The sequence below is a fragment of the Taeniopygia guttata genome, chromosome 3 (genome assembly GCF_048771995.1).
Source record: "Taeniopygia guttata chromosome 3, bTaeGut7.mat, whole genome shotgun sequence".
NCBI lineage: Eukaryota > Metazoa > Chordata > Aves > Passeriformes > Estrildidae > Taeniopygia > Taeniopygia guttata.
The window spans coordinates 32,842,261-32,861,431 of record NC_133027.1 but is presented as its reverse complement, the minus strand read 5'-3'; the positions used below and the strand labels follow the sequence as shown (position 1 = coordinate 32,861,431).

Below are 19,171 nucleotides of genomic sequence, written 5' to 3'. Positions count from 1 at the left end.
AGAATTATTACACGGCAAAGATAAATATCTTACTTTTCTATAGGACCAATAAATACTGTATGTGGTTCACCAATTTCTTCATCATCATCAAAAAATGGTAACTGTTTATTTCGTTGCTGCATTTTGGACTCAGAAGCAACCTTAAGAGAACAGAGTCAATATTAACTTGCATACTATGCTCAGTTTTACTGAAATGGTAATAAAAGTTCTTGAAGTCCACCACTGTAATATCTGGGTTTTTTGAGAACTTTAAGTCTGTGGGTTTTTTTCCTTCACTACCTAATCTACTACTATCCACCATCTTTACTATTATCTACTACACTTAGATCTTTGCTTATTACTTGCAGAATCACAAAACTTTCTATTCCTTTAAAAAGTAGGTTGTTTAATGTTTAATTAAATGTAACTACAATAGTGCAACTTAATTTCTTGTTTGAAATACCATCATTTTACCATTTGGAAAAAAATGATGTTGTCCGATTATAGTAAAGATTCTCATCCCTTAGTAATTTTTAAATAACAACATTACTTGCGGACCATTGTATAACTTTACAATCAAACTAAACACCTTAGAAAGTACTGTGAATGCACAGACTATTTCCCATCATTTCATAATCCACCATGGACCAGTCTGGGAATTTTCATATAAAAGCCATCTAAAGTTGATGGAATTTTTTTTTGGCTAACACACTATCTTTAGTGTATTTGTAACCCACATAATACAATGATTTAGTTCTAAAACAAAAACATAATTACATTTTTTACTTTGCTTTCTCTGTGAGATGGGCTTCCTTTGGAATTGTCTTCCAAGCACTTAGTGAATGCAACAAGCCTGGCATTGGCTTCTTCAAAGGAAATTTTCACAAAGAAGTCAGAAATGTTATTTCTAATACCAATGTCCATAATTATTTTTTCAAATATTGAATTTGCATGAGGATCAAGACCAGTTTCAAAAATTAAAATTATGTACTGTTCTTCCTGACCTGCAAAAAAAGCAGAGAGAAAATTATTAATTTAGGAATAAAATAAAGCATGTTGCAATTATAAACAGATTTCATGGAATTTTAGGCCAACACAACTACACACTGCTGATAACGTATGTAAGAAGTAATACAGATGTGAGCAGACAAGAGAGAAGGATTAACTGCCAAATCTCTATCTGCATTTGCAAAGAGTGCATTCAAATTCTACATTAATCAAGAAATGTTAAATATTACATCTGATAAAATTTAAATGACACAAATGCAAAGCCAAAACATATTCTAAAATAACATCTCTGCTTACTGAGAGTAAGACTCTGTAACCAGTACTTTTTCTTACTGCAGTTCCTACCCTATTGTTTCACTGCAATTTAAAAAACTGTATATTCAGCATAATTTCCTCTCTGATCCTAGGAGACTATGCTATAAAACATCACTGTTTTTGAAGAAGTTGGAGAGAATTACTCAAATCAATCAGCTATTATATAAATATCATCCACTTATATGATCTGGAAAATCAGAAAGCAGTAAATTTCACTAAAAGGAATTACTTTACAGAGTCAGAAAAAGGAATAGAATTCAGGCTGCAAATCCCAGTCTCACATTGCTGCCCAACACAGAGCTGCCAGGACCTGTTTTTCTGTAAGAGGCATTTCAGACACAAGCATAACCATTTCCCTTTGGTCATTCTTAACCCAGCACACTAATTCTTGTGAAAAATAATTCTTCAGCAGCATAATTCCCAATTCACTGCACACAGAACTTAGATACCTAACTGGCTTTTGGGTGTTCTGTTTTGGGAGCTAGGCATCTACATATAATTGCTTACACAGCTCTGGATACAGGTTTAAATTAATTTCTTTGCTTACAAAGCAGAGAGCAACTGTGCTATCACAAAGTGCTCCTGCATATCAAATGCAATAGAGCGGCTGGATGTAAAATTTTGTGCCACAGCCTCAGGGAGAAGAGCCATATGGGGACACTGCTGAGAGCCATGCCAAGAGAGGGACTTTCTCACACAGACAGCTTGGGAAGCTTTTTTTTTTTTTTGTGAACACCTGTGTCCACCTGGGGTCTAATTCCTGCTTCCAGAATTCTGTCCAGGTCTCCTGTATGCTCTCCAATTACTTCTGTAATTTTAAGACTCCTTACAGCTCATAACTCTTACAGGACATGGAAACTATTACACAGTATTATGGGAGCACTCAATTCTGAGATTGCTGAAAGCATTCTTCCTCAGTTTGAATGCATTCATATATGTAAAAAACTGTATGTAAGTATAAATAACCACAAAATTTAACCTGAAGAAAAGCCTATTGAAGAGAAAGTGAACTAAATGTTACATTTGACAGATATGCATATTAAGATGCTAGGACCTTGAAAATTATGTAGAAATTAAATTTAATTTTAATATACATGAAGATAATGCACATATTCTCCAAGCAGGTATTTGTGTATCTTACATCATCATGACAAGTATGCTGGAGGGAAAAAACCCCAAGGCAACCTATACAACAGTTTCTACTAAAGCTAAAGCCTGTCAGCAGAACAGCACAGACAGCAGAAGTATTAAAAAAGCTGCCATATAAATGTAAAGACTCATACACAAAAGCTAACCAAACCAACTTGCTCTCATTCAGCACAAATAGCAGTGAAAAAAGTTGTACTAAACTGACTGAGTGTTGTAACTAGCATGTTTCTGGACAAAGAGGATGCCCAGCTGTTTTCTGAACTGTACTCTTTCTCAGCCTGGGAAGGTAATAGTGTCTGAAAAAACACTACACCTACCCCAGCCAGTGATGACCCTTCTAGTCTTAATGCACTCATTCATGACCTAACACATGAAAATACAATTCAAAGTGAATAGTAAACTAGAATTGTTTTACTTACTGTCTCCTTTGCATTCGTACCAGACATTATCTTTACTCATTTTCAGTTGATCTCTCAGACTGCTACAGGTTGAAGGTACTGTTTGTAGGAAAACTACTGGCAATTTTCGAACACTACACCATTCACATTTAGTAAGCTCTGAAGTTTTCAGGTTAATCTCTCTGGTATCACTTTCTGATTCTATGAGAAAATAATGACATATTAAAATATAATAAACGTCTGTAAGTTTCCTTTACAATTTCCCCCTTATTTTAATAAGTAATCCCTATGTGCTCACTAAACTTCTTAAGTACATAAAACTTCAAAATTAACAGACATGCAAGAAGTGATGGCTTTTCATATCTTAAAAGACAAGCTAAAATTCCAATGTCATCTGTCAAGAAAGGCACCAGAAACAAACTGTTGTCTGCCCAACTCTTTTTATTCCACAGGAAGAAACCCCACAATTATCAGTGATTTTAATTTGCAACTATTGCTATGGCACATTTTACAGTAAGTTTGTAAAATGTTCTTTGTACATTTATCTTTGATCAAGTTCCCATATGAAAAATAACTTAAAAAAAAAAGAGCATAACACATGCAGAGAAATTATCTGATTGCCTGAGGAAACAAAGGACTACTCCCAGTTTATTGCCCAAAAGAAACATCAGTAACATGGCAGAATTTTAACACTGCATCTGATGCTGCCAATACCAATATTAAGTTTTTTACAGGTTTTACTGTATTATAAAATTTGATATAGAAGTGGATATACATGTGAAACTCAAAAAAAGAAAGGAAAAAAAAAAAAAGTAAAAAAAAAAAAGTAAAGTGTTAAGTGCCCCAACAGATACAACATTTAATGAGTCACCACATTTTTATGCTATTGACAAATTAGGTGACATGGAACTAATGGCACCGCAGACCTGTTTTAACTAAAACTTGGCAGCTATTTTCTACAAATTACACTAAGCTCTTCAGTGGTTTGTTTTTAAAAATACATTTAAAGCATGAAAATTCAGTTTCTATGCATTTGTATTTTAGATGCAACACAAACTTAAATACTTGACTGAGCAAAGGCAACACTTATATTTACAGGTTGTGAGACACTTTCCTGCATGTAATAATTACAAAATACAATAGTTCTCTTTTACAAGTAACAACAGCAACATTCAACAAGACTGAATCTTAAGAATACAATTTAAGATTAACAAAAGGTAACAAAGCTTTTCAGGCCCAGAGCAAAACCCTTCAAAACAAAAGAATGGAAACAGAGCAGGAGCTGTAACTCAGCCTTCCCAAATTATGTCACTATTTCTTTCAGTGACATGAAGTATACAACTTTCACACTAAAGACAAAATTATCAAGAGAGATCTAAACAGGAAAGGTCTAAGAAACCAGTGTGGTTTTTACTACCTACTTAACACAACTGAAATAAAAGAACTAATACAATTTTAAAAAGCTAACATTTTACAGGACAGTTGCTCTTGCTTTTTATTTTTGTTAATCGCTTTGTTAAAGGGCAACTCAAATTTGTACTCTCCATTTTATTTTCTCTTATCTGACTACAAACACCCAGTATAATTTATTACACAAATGACAAAATGAGAATAAACATTAAATTATATACTTGTTAATACCTCTGACAGAGTTAGTTAATTAAAAAAAAAAATATTGAGTACTAATATAAAATGAAAAATACTCTCACCTTCTTGATTCTCTAGGCGTATTTTGATATAATCCAGGCAAAACTGAAAGACAACATAATTGTAATATCTCACATCTTCTGCAAATTTTAACTGACTGAAAGCATTTATACTGTTAGCAAACACATTTTAATAGACTTAGTATTTAAGTAATAAACATTTAAAAAGTAATATTTAAAATGCAAGTTTTAAGAAAAAACAAAATGTACATTTTAGCACAACTCAAGGCAAGCACATTCTTTGCTACTCTAGTCTCTTTAAGTCATATTGACTGTTTAAACTTCAGATCTCTCTGAAGTACTCAGTTTTCAAAAACTTCTACAATACTCTGAAAAGTATACAAATTCTATTTCTTCAAAAGAAAATGTCATCGATCAGCATTTAGGGAAATCAAACAATAGTGTTTTGTAGAGATGTGGAAAGAACAAGTAACAAGTCTGCTGTTTCTGCGGTTACACCAGCAAGAAGTACCCATTCTATGTGGCTGACTGCATACAACTAACATTCAAGAACTCCTTGAAAACTCCATGTAACTTACAAAGCTGACAAGAAAACCCAAAAATCTGTAGAAGTAAAATTATTCACCTCTAGAACAATGCTTCTCTTCCTTGCACCTATCAACTTCTTGCAGCTGTTGGTTTCAATTTTTTAACAAATGAATGCTAGCCCAAAACCTCTCCCCAGCATGTCAACGAGTTCTTTCGGAGTGCTGCAGCACATTTCTATTAAGAACCAGAGCTAGACTGCATGTGTTAGAGTGTAGCAGTAATTTGAGATTCTCTGCAAATCACAGCCTCTGAAATTAGAGACAAACTTACTGTTCCCCAGACAAAGGCAAAATATTATGTTGTTCAAATACAAAAATACAATAACCATCAAAACCTGAAAAGCAAGCTGTGAAAGAGCAAGGTTACTTACAATCACAGGCTCCACTACCATTCTGCGCAGCATTCCTATCCGTATGCTTCGGCAGTTCAGAATGACGCTTTCACAGGAGTTTTGATAATTTAGAGGTACAGCCTCAGTTACCATCTCTTGAGAAATAACTTTGCGCCGTTTTATTGGAGTGTTAGACACAATGTTCCCAAACTGCAATGTAATTTTCAAGTTTCAGAATGTCTCACCAAGGCTTATTGCAAAACCAAGCTTGTTGAAACTAATGACTACATTTTTAGCTACTTTTCTGTTGGTCAACAGGATTATTTTCTAGAGCATCCACCTCAAACATATAGAAGGTAGATAATTCCTAAAAGACGTTTTGTAACACCTGAGGATGGTCATATTGCCACATCTAAAAAGAAAATAAAAGGAAAGCTGACACTTGTAGATACTTTATTGACACTTCCAAATCACAAACAGCGCTTCTAAATTGCCAAAACCAATTTATTTTTATCTTTTGGAAACACTATGCAGTCTAGCAAACAAAATTATTTTTAAAACATTTTATTTAGATAAAAAAGCATTAATCCTGTAAAACCACCACAGTGCTGGTGGTTTAATTTTTTCTTTCAGTTTTTGTTAATCCAAGCTTTTGGTGACTAGTTCTTGAAGTACATTGCATCACCACATTAGCAGAGTACAGTCTTCAAGAAACACAAATAAATAAGCCAAATCAAACTTCCTTAAGGCATCTTTATAGAACTAAGATGGTTTTAGGATAGATTCCAAGGTCAGAAGACTAAACATTGAAAGAAGGCCATGTGGTGTCTGGCTCCAGTTCAAGAGAAGATGCTGACTGAAGCTGTAATCTCAATGAAGTATCCTGTTAACCAACAGAATAATCTTACCAAAAAACCTATTGAAATGAAATAAAGCTTGCTGATAGCCAGCATATAAATATATTTGTTGTATTGCTTATATTGCTCTATTTTGTTGAAGGATTTTCTGTACACTAGTCTTTTCTTTGCTATTTATATTGTTTCATAAAGCTGCCCACAAATAAACATTGTTTTTCGTTACAAAATGCAACTAAACTCCCACGGAAAAACATTCTAGGGGATTCAGTGTTTCTGTTAAGACTAAATCTCAAAAATTATTTCAAGGTCCCAAATCACTAACCTATCTTGGCAATAATTCAAAATCTACTTTTGGATGATTCCTTCATTTCATACACTGGAAAAGGCAGGGATTCTAAATCCCTGTAATTAAAATGTTTTCCTAGGCCTCTTGTTGAAAAGAGCTTTTGCTTTTTGTCTGCTGGACTGGCTAAATGTTATTAAAAGCTCAAAAAAAATCACAGACAAACAATAAAACAGCAAAATCTGAAGTGATGCTATATTCAACTAGTCTCTTCAGTAAAAAAAAATATTTTGAGAGAAGACAGCTGAATAAAGCTTTTTCTATTGTATCTAAGGAAACTGCTGGGATATCTAAAAATCTTGGTAGATCAGTTCAATCAATGCAAAATTTGTGTTGTATTTCACAAAAAAGTTTTTATTTCCCCCATTTTCAAAAGTAAGCTCAGACTCTAAAATAATCTAACATATAGTATTACAACTGGTTTGTAAAGACTAGTGAACAGGAACATACGGATATAAAAAAAAAACATTTGGGAGAGTTTCAGAAGTCAGACACCATTGCCTTCACAATGCAATGCTTTCAATTAATTCAGCACATACTGCCAGAATAACTTAATTCAAGAACTATTTATAATCCAAGCTTTAAGCTTCACAGCTTTATCGCAGGCTGGAGGTTCACAGCTTCATATTGATAGTGGTGACTAATTATACAACATATTATAAACATCCATAATTTCATCAACTACAGCACTAGAATGTTGGCTTCTGAATCTCAACATAGCAAGAAGGTTTTGGCATCAGTACTTTAGTGTTCTAACTCAAAGAATTGGCAATCTGATCGGATTCTCTTGTTGAATCAAACTCTCAATAGTGAAATTGGACAAGTGAGTCAAGAATAGTTTCAATCAGCACTATTATTCCACTACCAATTGCCACATGGAATTTATTCCTCTTAATGGCTCACTATTGAGATGGCTATTAACACAGTATGGAAACTCTGCCCTTTGGCCACCCTTAAGGTGTGCTCATGGAGTATTTTTTTGTCTTTGCTTATCCAATTCTTATAGCAGTACCCAACTAAAAAACACAAGCTCCACCACCAAAGTCCTAAAATAAGTGCTATTAATTGGGACAGCTGTCAAAGCATTTTAAAGAGCCATTATTGATCCACTTGGTACTGACATTCTGCTGCAAACTGAGACCTTGAGCTTCAGAGAACCCCTGTCCAGTGTCAAAGAGTAAACATTCAACACAGATAAAATCATTATGAATGCTTGTAAAAATAAATGAAAACATTTTCTTATGTTTCCAGTATTAAGTATGCAGAAAGACTACTTGATGAGCTGCTGAGTAAAAAAAAACAAATACAGTCAACTTCTGACAATGCAAAACAAGCCTTTATATATTCAATTTATTATTTGATTCTGTTTTCTTTAAACAAAGCATTAAATAGTACCTGATCTTTCATTCTTGCTTTTCTTGGTAGTGTGACTGCAATTTCTGTATCTGTTGTTATACTACCTATTCTCTGTTCTATTCCACAACTGTTCTCCTTTAATGCTGCTTCCACCTTTCCTGTAGAAGGAGCTGGGGAGGAGCGGGCTGAATCTGCAGGACGAGGTGAAATGCTTTCCATGCTCCTAGTGCTGCCACTATTCTCGTCCTCATCATCATCATCACTAGACAAAACAACTAAACAGAAAATATTACATTCTCAACCACTACATTTTTCTGTAACAAATTTCTTTTTTCATTTTTGGTTTTTCTTCCTAGTGTGATGGCAATTTCTGCATTGCTGTTATACTACCTATTCTCTGTTCTACTTCACAACTATTCTCCTTTAATGCTGCTTCCACCTTTCCTGTAGAAGGAGATAGGGAGGAGCGGGCTGAATCTGCAGGACGAGATGAAATGCTTTCCATGCTCCTAGTGCTGTCACTATTCTCCTCCTCCTCATCACTAGACACAACAACTAAACAGAAATATTACATTCTCAACCACTGTATCTTTCTGTAAACAGAAATTTCTTTTCAAGTAATACCATAAAAGTAATTTATATAAATGTCCTGCAATGCCAAAAAAAATCCGTATGTATCATTATAGTATGTTTATTTGGAGTCTGCTTGCAAGCACTCTCTGCCTTGTTTTTATTTTTTTATAACTAACTAAACAAAAAATGGGTATCATTAATCCACCTCTAGACAGAAGTGAACTTTGTTCAATCAAGAATTGACAGTAGGTAATACAACCTAAAAACCAACAAAAGAAATTATAATTTCCTATACTCCATCCTTCTTGCTGAGTTTACAAAAAGAGAGCAAAGAAATTAACATTTTACAAATGATGAAATTTAAATAGATGAACAATTTAGAAGAAAAGAGGAGAGAAAACACAATGTAAAAATCAAATACTCTTTCCTCTTAGGAGTGAATGATGAAATTCTCGTAAGAATACTGTTTTTTCCAATACCCTAAATTTAAGTATTTTTTGAAAAGAAACAAAAGAAAAAAAGTCACAAAATAATTTTTGTTTTCACCAATGTTCACCTTTCTTGAAGAGTACCACTGCATATGAAAAAGGAATTATTAAAAGTTCTGTCCCTCTTTCCCAAGAACATACACACAAAAATATTCTATGCAACATCAGTTATATAAACCTGCACAAACAGTTCCTTCGTTATATAATATTCTGGGTTTCCAGATAATGGATGTATCCATAAAAAGGTACTTACTTGGATCATTTAGTTCCGATGGTCTTGTACTCCTCTGTCTTAAGCTTCCTGTAATTTTAGGATTTTTTGTCCCAGTTATAAGACCAATTTTTCCATTCTGTCGTAACATAGAATGTCCTACAACCTCATTACTCAGCAGAATATCTGCTGGACTTTTTCCAACGGCAGAACTATAAAACTTCTTTGTGCTGAACCCTGTACCTGAAGATTTTTGCCCTGCTGAGTTCTGATGTATTGAAGAACGTGATAAAGGTCCCACAGATTCGCTTAATGTCACAGTTTGTCTAGAGACTCTTTGCAAATCCTTTAGAGAAGCACTTCCACAATGTCGGCATTTGGTCTGATTTTCATTTGCCCTCCCACAATTTGGGCATTCAGTAGAATAATCAATCTGTTCCAAAAGCTAAAGGAGAAACAAACACACAATCAGCAACTGTAAGCAGAAAGACACTATTTCCAGATCTTGTACTTGATTCCTGTTCAGAATTAATCATACAATCACTTAGGTTGGAAAAGACCCCAAATATCATCAAGTCCAATTATTAACACAGAACTCTTATCACTAAACTACAATCCCAGGTGTCATATCTACATGCCTTTTAAATTATCTCTGGGGATGGTGACTCAACCACATACCTGGGCATCCTCTTCCAATGCTTGAAAACCCTTCTAGGGAAAAAAATTTTTCATAATAATATCCAGTGGAAATTGACAACACTACATTAGCTATTACAGTAGGTGAGAAAACCAGCATTAAAACTGTTTAAATTTTTATTTCATTTAAGAAAATTGAAAACATTCTAAAATGTTAATTTGTGACAATTTTTTAAAGTAATTAATGTTAGACAATTCACTTTTTTTTTCTTGTATTCTCTTCTGTAAACAAAACCTTGCATACTGTTTGGATACATACATCCATCAGCAAGATGTTCCAGTTACATCATTTCTGTAAAAACAGTTCCATAGGACAAAAATAAAGTAACCTATGGATCCTTAGAGCAATACTAGAGAGGATTTGAAGAAACCTTGCAGGTCAAATTTATTTGTCCTTCCAAGGTATCTTCTAAAAGCCTGGCAAGGCACACAGGCAAATTCACTCCTCAAGGGAGACAAAGAAAAGGCAAAGTACATATATTGCTCTGGAGTCAAGTGCCACAGAGAAGAAGATAGGACTTGAGGAATAGGAGATCCCCAAACTTTCAAGAAGCAAGCAGGGACTACAAGAGAAAATGCATCCTCTCACTACAAAGACAGATGTCTTTTGTTTTTCTTACATTTACCAGGTGCCGCTTAATTTTGTATTGTAAGTGTAGAACTTGGACTTCTAAATCTGAGGGATTCAATACTAACATATAAATTACAGAGCGAGTATGGAAGTGAATACAGGACATCTCTAGAGATGAAAATTTAGTGCATGTTATTGTCTCCTGGAGCACTGAATTCAAACAGCATAACCACTCTACTGTGAACTACTGAAGGCAACAAATACCTACATCCCACCAAAAACTTTCAGAATCTACTCTGAAAACATAGCTTTCACAATTTAGACCGCTCCCCACTCCCAGCCATGATCACACCTCCAAAAGAGGACTTCCACAGGTGTGGGAAGTAATTTCAAACTCCAAATTTAAAGGCAAAAATCATACAATGAGGACATAATATTTTTACAATATTTCTGCAATTTAACAAAGCTACACATACCATAGAGAAACAGAAGCAAAAAACTCCAAGTGATAAAATATATCAGACCCTTAGAATCTGAGCTGTGGGATGATACCAAGTTATATGTAAACCAGCACTGGGCCTCAGTGCTGTTACAGGATGTAGTTCTTAGAAAGATACTGCTTATCATATTGAAGAATTTCAATCAAACATTAAAAATATTCAAGAGAAGGCAACAAGAGTACCTGGAGGATCGTATGTATAGAGTAATCGCACCCCTCTACTTCAACCACATGCCAAAAATTTTAAACCAGTTTTTTTATTAACATCACACTAATTAACTAAATAAGCAATGGAAATGCCAAAGAGCAGTACCAGGTGTTTCAAACAAAAGCTAAGCATATATAAAAATCATAGATCTAATTTTTTTTTTAAACCAAGATCTCCTTACAGAAGCTTTGCTTTGATAGTCAAACAGTGTGACCTGTATGTGTGCACTATGAAACTTCCATAGTAGCCTGGAAACCTGATAAAAAACACAGAGAGTCTTAAAGCAATTTCCAAAGTATCTTACATCTGATATTCAAACACATTCCTAACAGAAACATCCTGGTTGGCTGCATGTAGAGAATGGCAGAGAATGCCATTTGGATACCTAAGGAACTACTCTCATTGAAAAAGTGAGCAACTTAATAAAAACAGAAAATCATGACACTGGAAAAAAAATCTGTCAAAGAGCAAAATATTGTTCCTCTATTTCAGCAAATTAAAATTATCAATCTCTGCTTTATGAGTCACTATTCAATAAAATCAAGACTCCTTTTCTTTTCAGTGCGGCTTCTGTCTGTTCAAGTCAGAAAAGAAATATTTCACAACTAGTAGCAACATTAGAACTTAAGTACCTCTATCACCATAATTTATTTTTAATTACGTAAATCTTCCTCCCAACTCTACAGATTTTTAATACATCAACCTGCTTTACTCCTGAATATCTGTTTTTAAAATATGCAACAACTTCTAAAATTCAACAAGAGTTTACATATTTTTTTAAATATAACCCACCTTTGACTGAGTTAAGCATTTTTTTGTAGCAGAAGATAGACTCAAGTCAGATGAATTGAAATGACCTTTCTGTCGCACCTTTCTTTTAATGTCAGATTCTGATTCAGAATCATCTGTATTCTCCATTACAGTGTCTAGAAGAAAAGATGCAAAAACATTAACAAGAAATGTCCACTCATACCGTTATGATAATCTTATTTTTTTTACATACACAAACTAAACAAACACATTTTTAAGCCTCAAAAATCTACACTGCTTCAAATGTCTTATGATTCGTTGTATGACTAAAAAATACCATTCCCCAAAGTAACTTCAAATCACAGTTTTAGTAATACTATTGCAGGGTCACTCACTGACAATTTTTATCTTATATCTTTGCAAGAGGCTTTGGATTTGTAAATCTATACTAACTTCACTGCAAATCAAGTGGGAGGTCTATTGCCAAAAATAGGAGAGAATGCTAGATTATGCTATTAGACCACAAAACTTTTTTTAAGACTTTTTTTAAAAATATATATGAACACTTTCAATATACATACTGATGGTCTCACAAACATCCCACTATGAGAAGACATCTCAAAACGAAAAAATGGCTCTTTTTTGAAAAATATTTAATAACAGGTGGTTTTTTTTCCTTACTTACTTTAGAGTAGTACTGCTGAAGACCTATTCAACATTAACCTAAAATGGCACAGCAGAACAACTTGGCAGTAGAGGTGACTATGCAGCTGAACAGCAGGTAGACAGACTGTATCTATGCTAACAAAACTTAACAAAACACAGGGTTTTCTTTTCCAGTTTCACAATTTCCACACCTGAAACCAAACTATATTTTTTCTACTGCACCTCCAACAGCAAGGTTGTTGCATCTAATAACAATGTAAGAGCATGTTTCACCGGAGGTACAAAGCTGATGCTGTTTCTTTTATTAACTCCTTTAATGTATGAATACACTTCATACCAAGTGCTGGTTACTACACTGAATTTTTCCTGTACTAACACTGCTACGGAAGTTCCTCAACAATAATTCACAAACAAGCTGGGGGTTTGGGCTCAGACTAGTTAACTCCAGAGATCTGTTTCACCTCCAATTTTATGATCCCAAATCTTCCCTATTTCTGTTGCTTTTAAAAGAACTGAAGCATAATTTAAAATTATCACACGACTGAACTAGTTGTAGAAATCTGTCAAGAAGGGAAAAATCATCCCTTCATGCACGAACTTGCACAAAACTAGAATAACACAATCTAAGGCTGAAAGTAGATATACCAAAGGTTATATAAGATTTGGCAACACACCCACCCAAATCAGGTATTAAAAAAAATATTCTGCTTAGAAGAAATGAGAACTCTAAAGATAACTTACCCACTCCTTGAGACCGTGGTAATCTAATGTGGTCTGCCTCCACTTTCTGAAGCTGAGGTGGGTATTCTTTTCTGGAAAATGAATTAGACGTATGGTTGTTCTTTTAAGAGACAGCATTATAATTTAGTCACAACTGTACATGAACAAAACAACCCTGAAATGTATCTGAAAGCTACAAATAAGTAAACTTCTCCAATTACATGCTATTTGTATACATAAAGAAGTATTACCAGAACGATACAAACAACCACAATAAAGGTCTTGACAGGGTTTCTGATCTAAACCTCCTTTGCAATAATCAATAGTTCTGGAGTCTGTCACTGTTACACCCAAGTTTCCAAATACTGAAGCCTGCCTCTTCCCCTCCTCCTCATTCATGAAATACAAGACAGATACTTTTAAAAGCCAAGAACAGAAACAACTATTATTTTAATATAAAAGTGGATTTCACAAGTTCCACAACTTAAAAAACAGGAAGAGAAGAAGCAAAACAGAGGAAGGAGATTCGATGTCAAAAACAGTTGTAGCCAAAAACCAGAAAATATAACCTATATATATCCTATATATTTGTTTTTTAAATACTGTAATGCAGACAAATTACCGGATAGTAAGTATTTTGTTGGTAATACCTTGCATTATGTAAATATCACATATTTTTGTGCAAATTAATGTATTACATGGCATTATAGCAAGATTTGAGACTCCTGAAAGATGGTTTCAGTTTGCACACATGTGCATCAAATCATGCTGATAGCAAATTAGGATTCCTGAAGCTCAGTGCACGTGGGTTACTGTTTGTAGCACTTGTGTTTCTCAGTGCTCTGAGCACTGCAGCTCAGATTACTATTCTTGTTATAACAGAGGATGGCACACATCTGAAACACAGGAGGGCCTTGTCAACAAACTCACCAGAAACTGGTTTTATTGGAAAGTTAAGCACTGGGCTGCAAATGGGTCACATATGTCCCATACAGCTACCTCTGATTACAAGGACATTAATCAACAGCAAAAGGGCAAAGCAAACAGCTACAGGCAGTAACATCACCACTAACAGCTAAATTTTGAAGACCCATCTGACAAAAATTTGGCTAAGGCTGAAGTAGACTTTAGCTTCAGTTTCAAGATTTTGCTTCTTTCAGCACAGCATTTCCTGATATACGTAAAATTATAAAACCTTTGCATTCTCTGCATTTGTAGGTAACATTATTCATTAATATCTTTGGAACAAGATTAATCTACAATGCCCTTTAAGACACTTCTTACCTAATACCAAACACATGTGACTGTGTTGATAGGCTGCAGCTTTAAAGAAAATTCTGACAGAAAGAAGAACTGAAAAACAAGCATGGCTACTCAGAAGGTAGAGATGTCATAGTACTTTATCATGACTGCTGGCAAATATATTACAGATGACAGATTAGGTAATTTATTTATTACTGATTGTGTGAAATGTGTTTCTGGAACAATCCTTCTGCCCCAGTATTTTTTAAATCAAAATTGGAAACTCAGTATGAATATTTATTCATAAATTCAATGCATTATTTTTTTAGATAGTTTTCCTTAAAAATTCAAACACATAGAATTACTTTAAGGCAGAATTAGAGGAAATAAAAGGCAGAGCTCAAACTCATCATTATGAGAACCTGTACTATCAAAACCAATGCTCACAACATTCTAAAAAGTTTAAAAAACGCTGTAACATCATTTTAGATTTGAAATATATAAACACTGCAGTAAGGGTGTGCAAGCTGTTGCATCATGTGTCATAACTATCTTTCATTAATATTTCACAACAGTAAATCTTGTTTTGAACATAATTACCCCTAGAAAAATTATCCTCTATAAGATATGTAAAATATTTAAAACTTAAATGATATTTAAGAGAAACAATATTGAAACTATATGTCATTTAATTGAAAGAAAACAATAAAGCAAATCATATGGCAGATATAGAGTACTAAAATTTCTTTTTAAATGTAGTTCACAATTCAAGGCCTCTGTATATTTCTAACTTAGAACTTTTCTTCTAAGAACCATACATTTGTATTATATCTTTGATATGCAAAATCTTTGCTATGCAAAATATATTGATCTTATTAAGATGATAAATTCATTATTTATCATATAAGGCTAAACAATGCTTTTACAATAAATCAGAATACACTAGCATTATCTACCTCCATCTGAATTTTATGTTAGCTACATAGACAACTGTTTACAGCTATTATTTTAAAACAGCCAAACACTTGCAAGAATAGAGAAACTGTAGCAAAAAAACCCACGTATATCTTTCCTCTCCCACAATAGAGAACTCATACACTCACAGTGCACAAGTAACACCCAAACCCAAGTCACAAAAAAAACAGCTCCAAGACAACTGAGGCTTCCCAACACACTTTAGTGTGGTTAGCAATTCAAAGTCAGGCTTGAAATTACTTTAAATTAGAAAGAAAAGTGAAGACAACTTTAAAGACTATTTAATTTGAGATTTCAGCTAAAAAAAGATTTTAAAAAATAATGCTTTCTTGGAGACAGTGACAGCCCTTCCACAAGAGGGCAGCAACTTTAGGTACCTTCTACTACTTCCCTTTCCTGAAAAACCCACAAAGAGAAAGGGAGAGCACACCACCATGAAGTTTTTACAGACTAGAAAACAAAGTTACCCTTCTGGGCACAGTGTTTGTCGCTGCCTGAACAGCTGCAGATCCATTAATACCTTCTCCAGTAAAATACTTAGTATTACTGAGTCATTTAATTGTGCGTGAGTGCAGAAACATTAGGGGAAATTGATTGTTTTTTGAATCAAACATTTTATCTACCTTTAAAAGGACTATCTGGAAAAAAAAAAATCTTAGAACAGATTTAAGAACATGCAGCACTTCTAAACAAATGCATTCTTGCTGTTAAACCCTGATCAAAACTAAGTCTTCCATTTCAATAACTGAGGGATCAAACAGCTGAGCTGATCATGATGCAAGATTACCTATATACTGTGTCTAATAGTTAGAAAAAACAATGCTCAGAGGTGAAACAATTTCAGGCATCTTGTTTATGTCCTAGATTATAAGAACTTTTAATACTTTTAAGTACAAGGGAAGTAGACAAGTATTTGATAAAAACCAATTTCAGGAAGTATTAAAGCACCAAACAGCAAAACACTGATTATAGGAGCAAGAAAGATCAAGCTTTTTCTGCAACACATCGGACTGAAATACTCAGGTAGTCTGGACTGTGCAGCATCATGAACTTTTGACACATTTTAACTGCTAGATGCCACAATATTCTTGAGTAAGCATGTTTTGCCCAGACAGGATGGTGTCACTGATTTCATATTTTCAGCAAACATTCATTATTACTGCTATGTTCTCTTGCTGAAGGAATTGGACCTTAGTGTCTTCACACCAGCCTGATAGACAGACCTTTATGAAGCTCTCCAGACAAAGTGACATTTTCACTTAAAATTTTTTCTCTAGGAAAACAAAAAATAGAAATGTGGTGGGGGGAATGAGGGGAACGGGCAGGTCCATAATTACTGTCTATGCCAGAAAGAAAATAAACATAAAGAAACATCTGGATCTGGGAATTTGGGAGGGAGAGCTACCTACGATTTGGTACAAGCCACATCAAAAAGGCTGCAGCAGCTCCAAATCCTGCTGAGGTGCAGGGCTAACACAAGAGCTGTGTCTAATGCATAGCCTGGCTCTTTGAGAGGCTGCCTTATTCAGCCTTTCCCTTGCTTCTGTATGCATTATTTGAAGATGTATCACTGCAGGTAGGCTGTTGGTTTCTACATCATTACACAAAAAGAGAGGAAAGCACAGTAAGATTGAAGCACGAAGCTGCTGAGGCGAGATTTACCTTCAGCACATGTTAGAGGAAGAGCAGAGTACAAAAGCCAAAGGCTGAAAAGAGAAGGAGCAGCACAGGGAAAAGGGTTTTCAAAACACAGGTCAGAAACCCCATTTGGCCCAGAAAGTCAGGAGCTGCTGCTGCACTTATCATGACAGTAATGACTAAAGCTAAATTTAGCAGCTCCTGCCTACATCATCTTCCCCTGCTAGGACAACAACAAAAAGCAGGCAAAGAAAAAGGAACATAACCAGTACTACTGGATGAAGAAGCAGCAGGTGACCCCATGAGAAAATTAGGATCACACCAGCATGGAACTCAAACCTTTTCTTCTATGCCATAAAGTGACACTAACTGGCTGATGAGTATCTATTTGATACTTCTTTTAAGAAGTAACAAAAGGCAGTAAAACAGAAAGGCTTGATTTTCTGAATTTGAAATAAATATAGAAAATCTTAAATTCAGAAAGAACTGTGCTATTTATATCATTATTAGTTAAACACTATATATACTTTCAAACTATTAAACCTGGTATCAAGCTTATACTGCCAAAAGTCACCTACACAGGATATTTACAAAAACTCAACAACTTCTTTACTATCAAGAAAACATTTCCACTAACATATAAATTTAAGCTATATATGAAGAAAAATAAATGTATGGTATTTCATACTGCTAACAAAATTAACAGCAGTTAACCACATGCAAAACAAGTGAGAAATTAGCCCAAAATGAACAATAAAAACCCAGTGTGTCAGGTTTTGCTGTACATTTTCTGTTAACTGCTCTAATATATGCACTTCATGAACAAAATATACACAGTAATGCAATAAAAACCTTAAATGTAATTCAAATCAAGCTGAGATGATGGAGTGAGAGCTGTTAAACAGCCCACTAAGAGCTTCAGAATCATTTTACTAAGATGCTTCAGAACCATGCTACTACACAAAGTTCACTGCTCTACAAAAAGAATTAGCACTGAATTCTTAAAATTCAGGGAATGTTTATGCAATGTTGCATTGGATATACAAATAAATTTCCAGCGGAGAATTACCAAAAATTCACAGTAACACAGCATTTCTTAGAAATGGATGTAAAGGTTATTTTTCAATAAAAGCGAGTAAGTGAACCATAAAAACAGAAGTAAAAATAATCAACCCCTATCACATATGAGTAGATATGACTGACTGGATTGAATATTCTTTAACTAGCATTAATATAGCATTCAATAAGTTAATTTTCTAAATGCTTATTGCCATGCTCATTTGATCAACAGTAAGCTTACCTTTCCTTTCGATCCAGATTGCTTAAAATATGAAAAAAGAAAAAAACACATAAGATGTAAAGCCCCACATGTGTTGCACATCACTAAATGCAAAAGTTATTAAATAAATGGTAACTGTTCCATGGTCTTTCACTCATCAGTCTAATTTTCAAACAAGCATTATAATTTTTTCACCACATTTTTATCAAAGAAATTAGAAATGCACAAACACTACTTCACAGACAGCAACAGTCAGTGGTCTAAATATTACATTGACTTGACTCTTTTTCAATGAGTAAAATTTTATTAACTCTGAGCTTAACCTGGTCATCTCAATTCACTTACAATGCAGAAGCCTTTAAGATAGAATTCTAATACACTAATTATAATCAAGCCTCATTTCCAATCACAGAACCATTAAGGTTGGAAAAGACTTTTAAGACAGAGGTCAACCACTAAATTCCTGACTGCCATGCAAAAGAGAAAAAATTTATGTAAGAACTTGTTTCCAACTAATAAAAAGTATGTGTTTAAACTGAGAAACAAATTTCAGCAACAGTCCTTAAATATTTAAGAAACCACATGGAAAGGCTAGAGAAGGATAAATGGAAGCCTTCTTCTGAGGTTTAGGCCAAAAAAAAAAAAATCTCCCAAAAGAACCAAG

The 19,171-nt window shown here is 34.2% G+C and overlaps 1 protein-coding gene across 8 annotated transcripts in view; it reads right to left on the bottom strand.

Moving 5' to 3' along the window:
- SENP6 (SUMO specific peptidase 6) overlaps positions 1 to 19,171 on the bottom strand; it is a 71,303-nt gene that overhangs the window by 16,942 nt on the left and 35,190 nt on the right. For 3 of the 8 annotated variants that reach the window (XM_012572875.5, XM_072926588.1, XM_072926592.1), the window contains 10 exons: positions 18,529 to 18,549; positions 13,395 to 13,465; positions 12,030 to 12,163; positions 9,306 to 9,708; positions 8,031 to 8,266; positions 5,475 to 5,645; positions 4,559 to 4,601; positions 2,871 to 3,050; positions 757 to 983; positions 34 to 140 (listed from right to left, as the gene is read on the bottom strand). In XM_012572875.5, coding sequence (XP_012428329.2) covers positions 34 to 140; positions 757 to 983; positions 2,871 to 3,050; positions 4,559 to 4,601; positions 5,475 to 5,645; positions 8,031 to 8,266; positions 9,306 to 9,708; positions 12,030 to 12,163; positions 13,395 to 13,465; positions 18,529 to 18,549 — 1,593 coding nt within the window. The remainder of the gene's footprint in view (positions 1 to 33; positions 141 to 756; positions 984 to 2,870; positions 3,051 to 4,558; positions 4,602 to 5,474; positions 5,646 to 8,030; positions 8,267 to 9,305; positions 9,709 to 12,029; positions 12,164 to 13,394; positions 13,466 to 18,528; positions 18,550 to 19,171) is intronic. The other 5 variants (XM_012572876.5, XM_072926589.1, XM_072926593.1 and 2 more) reach the window with 3 other exon arrangements.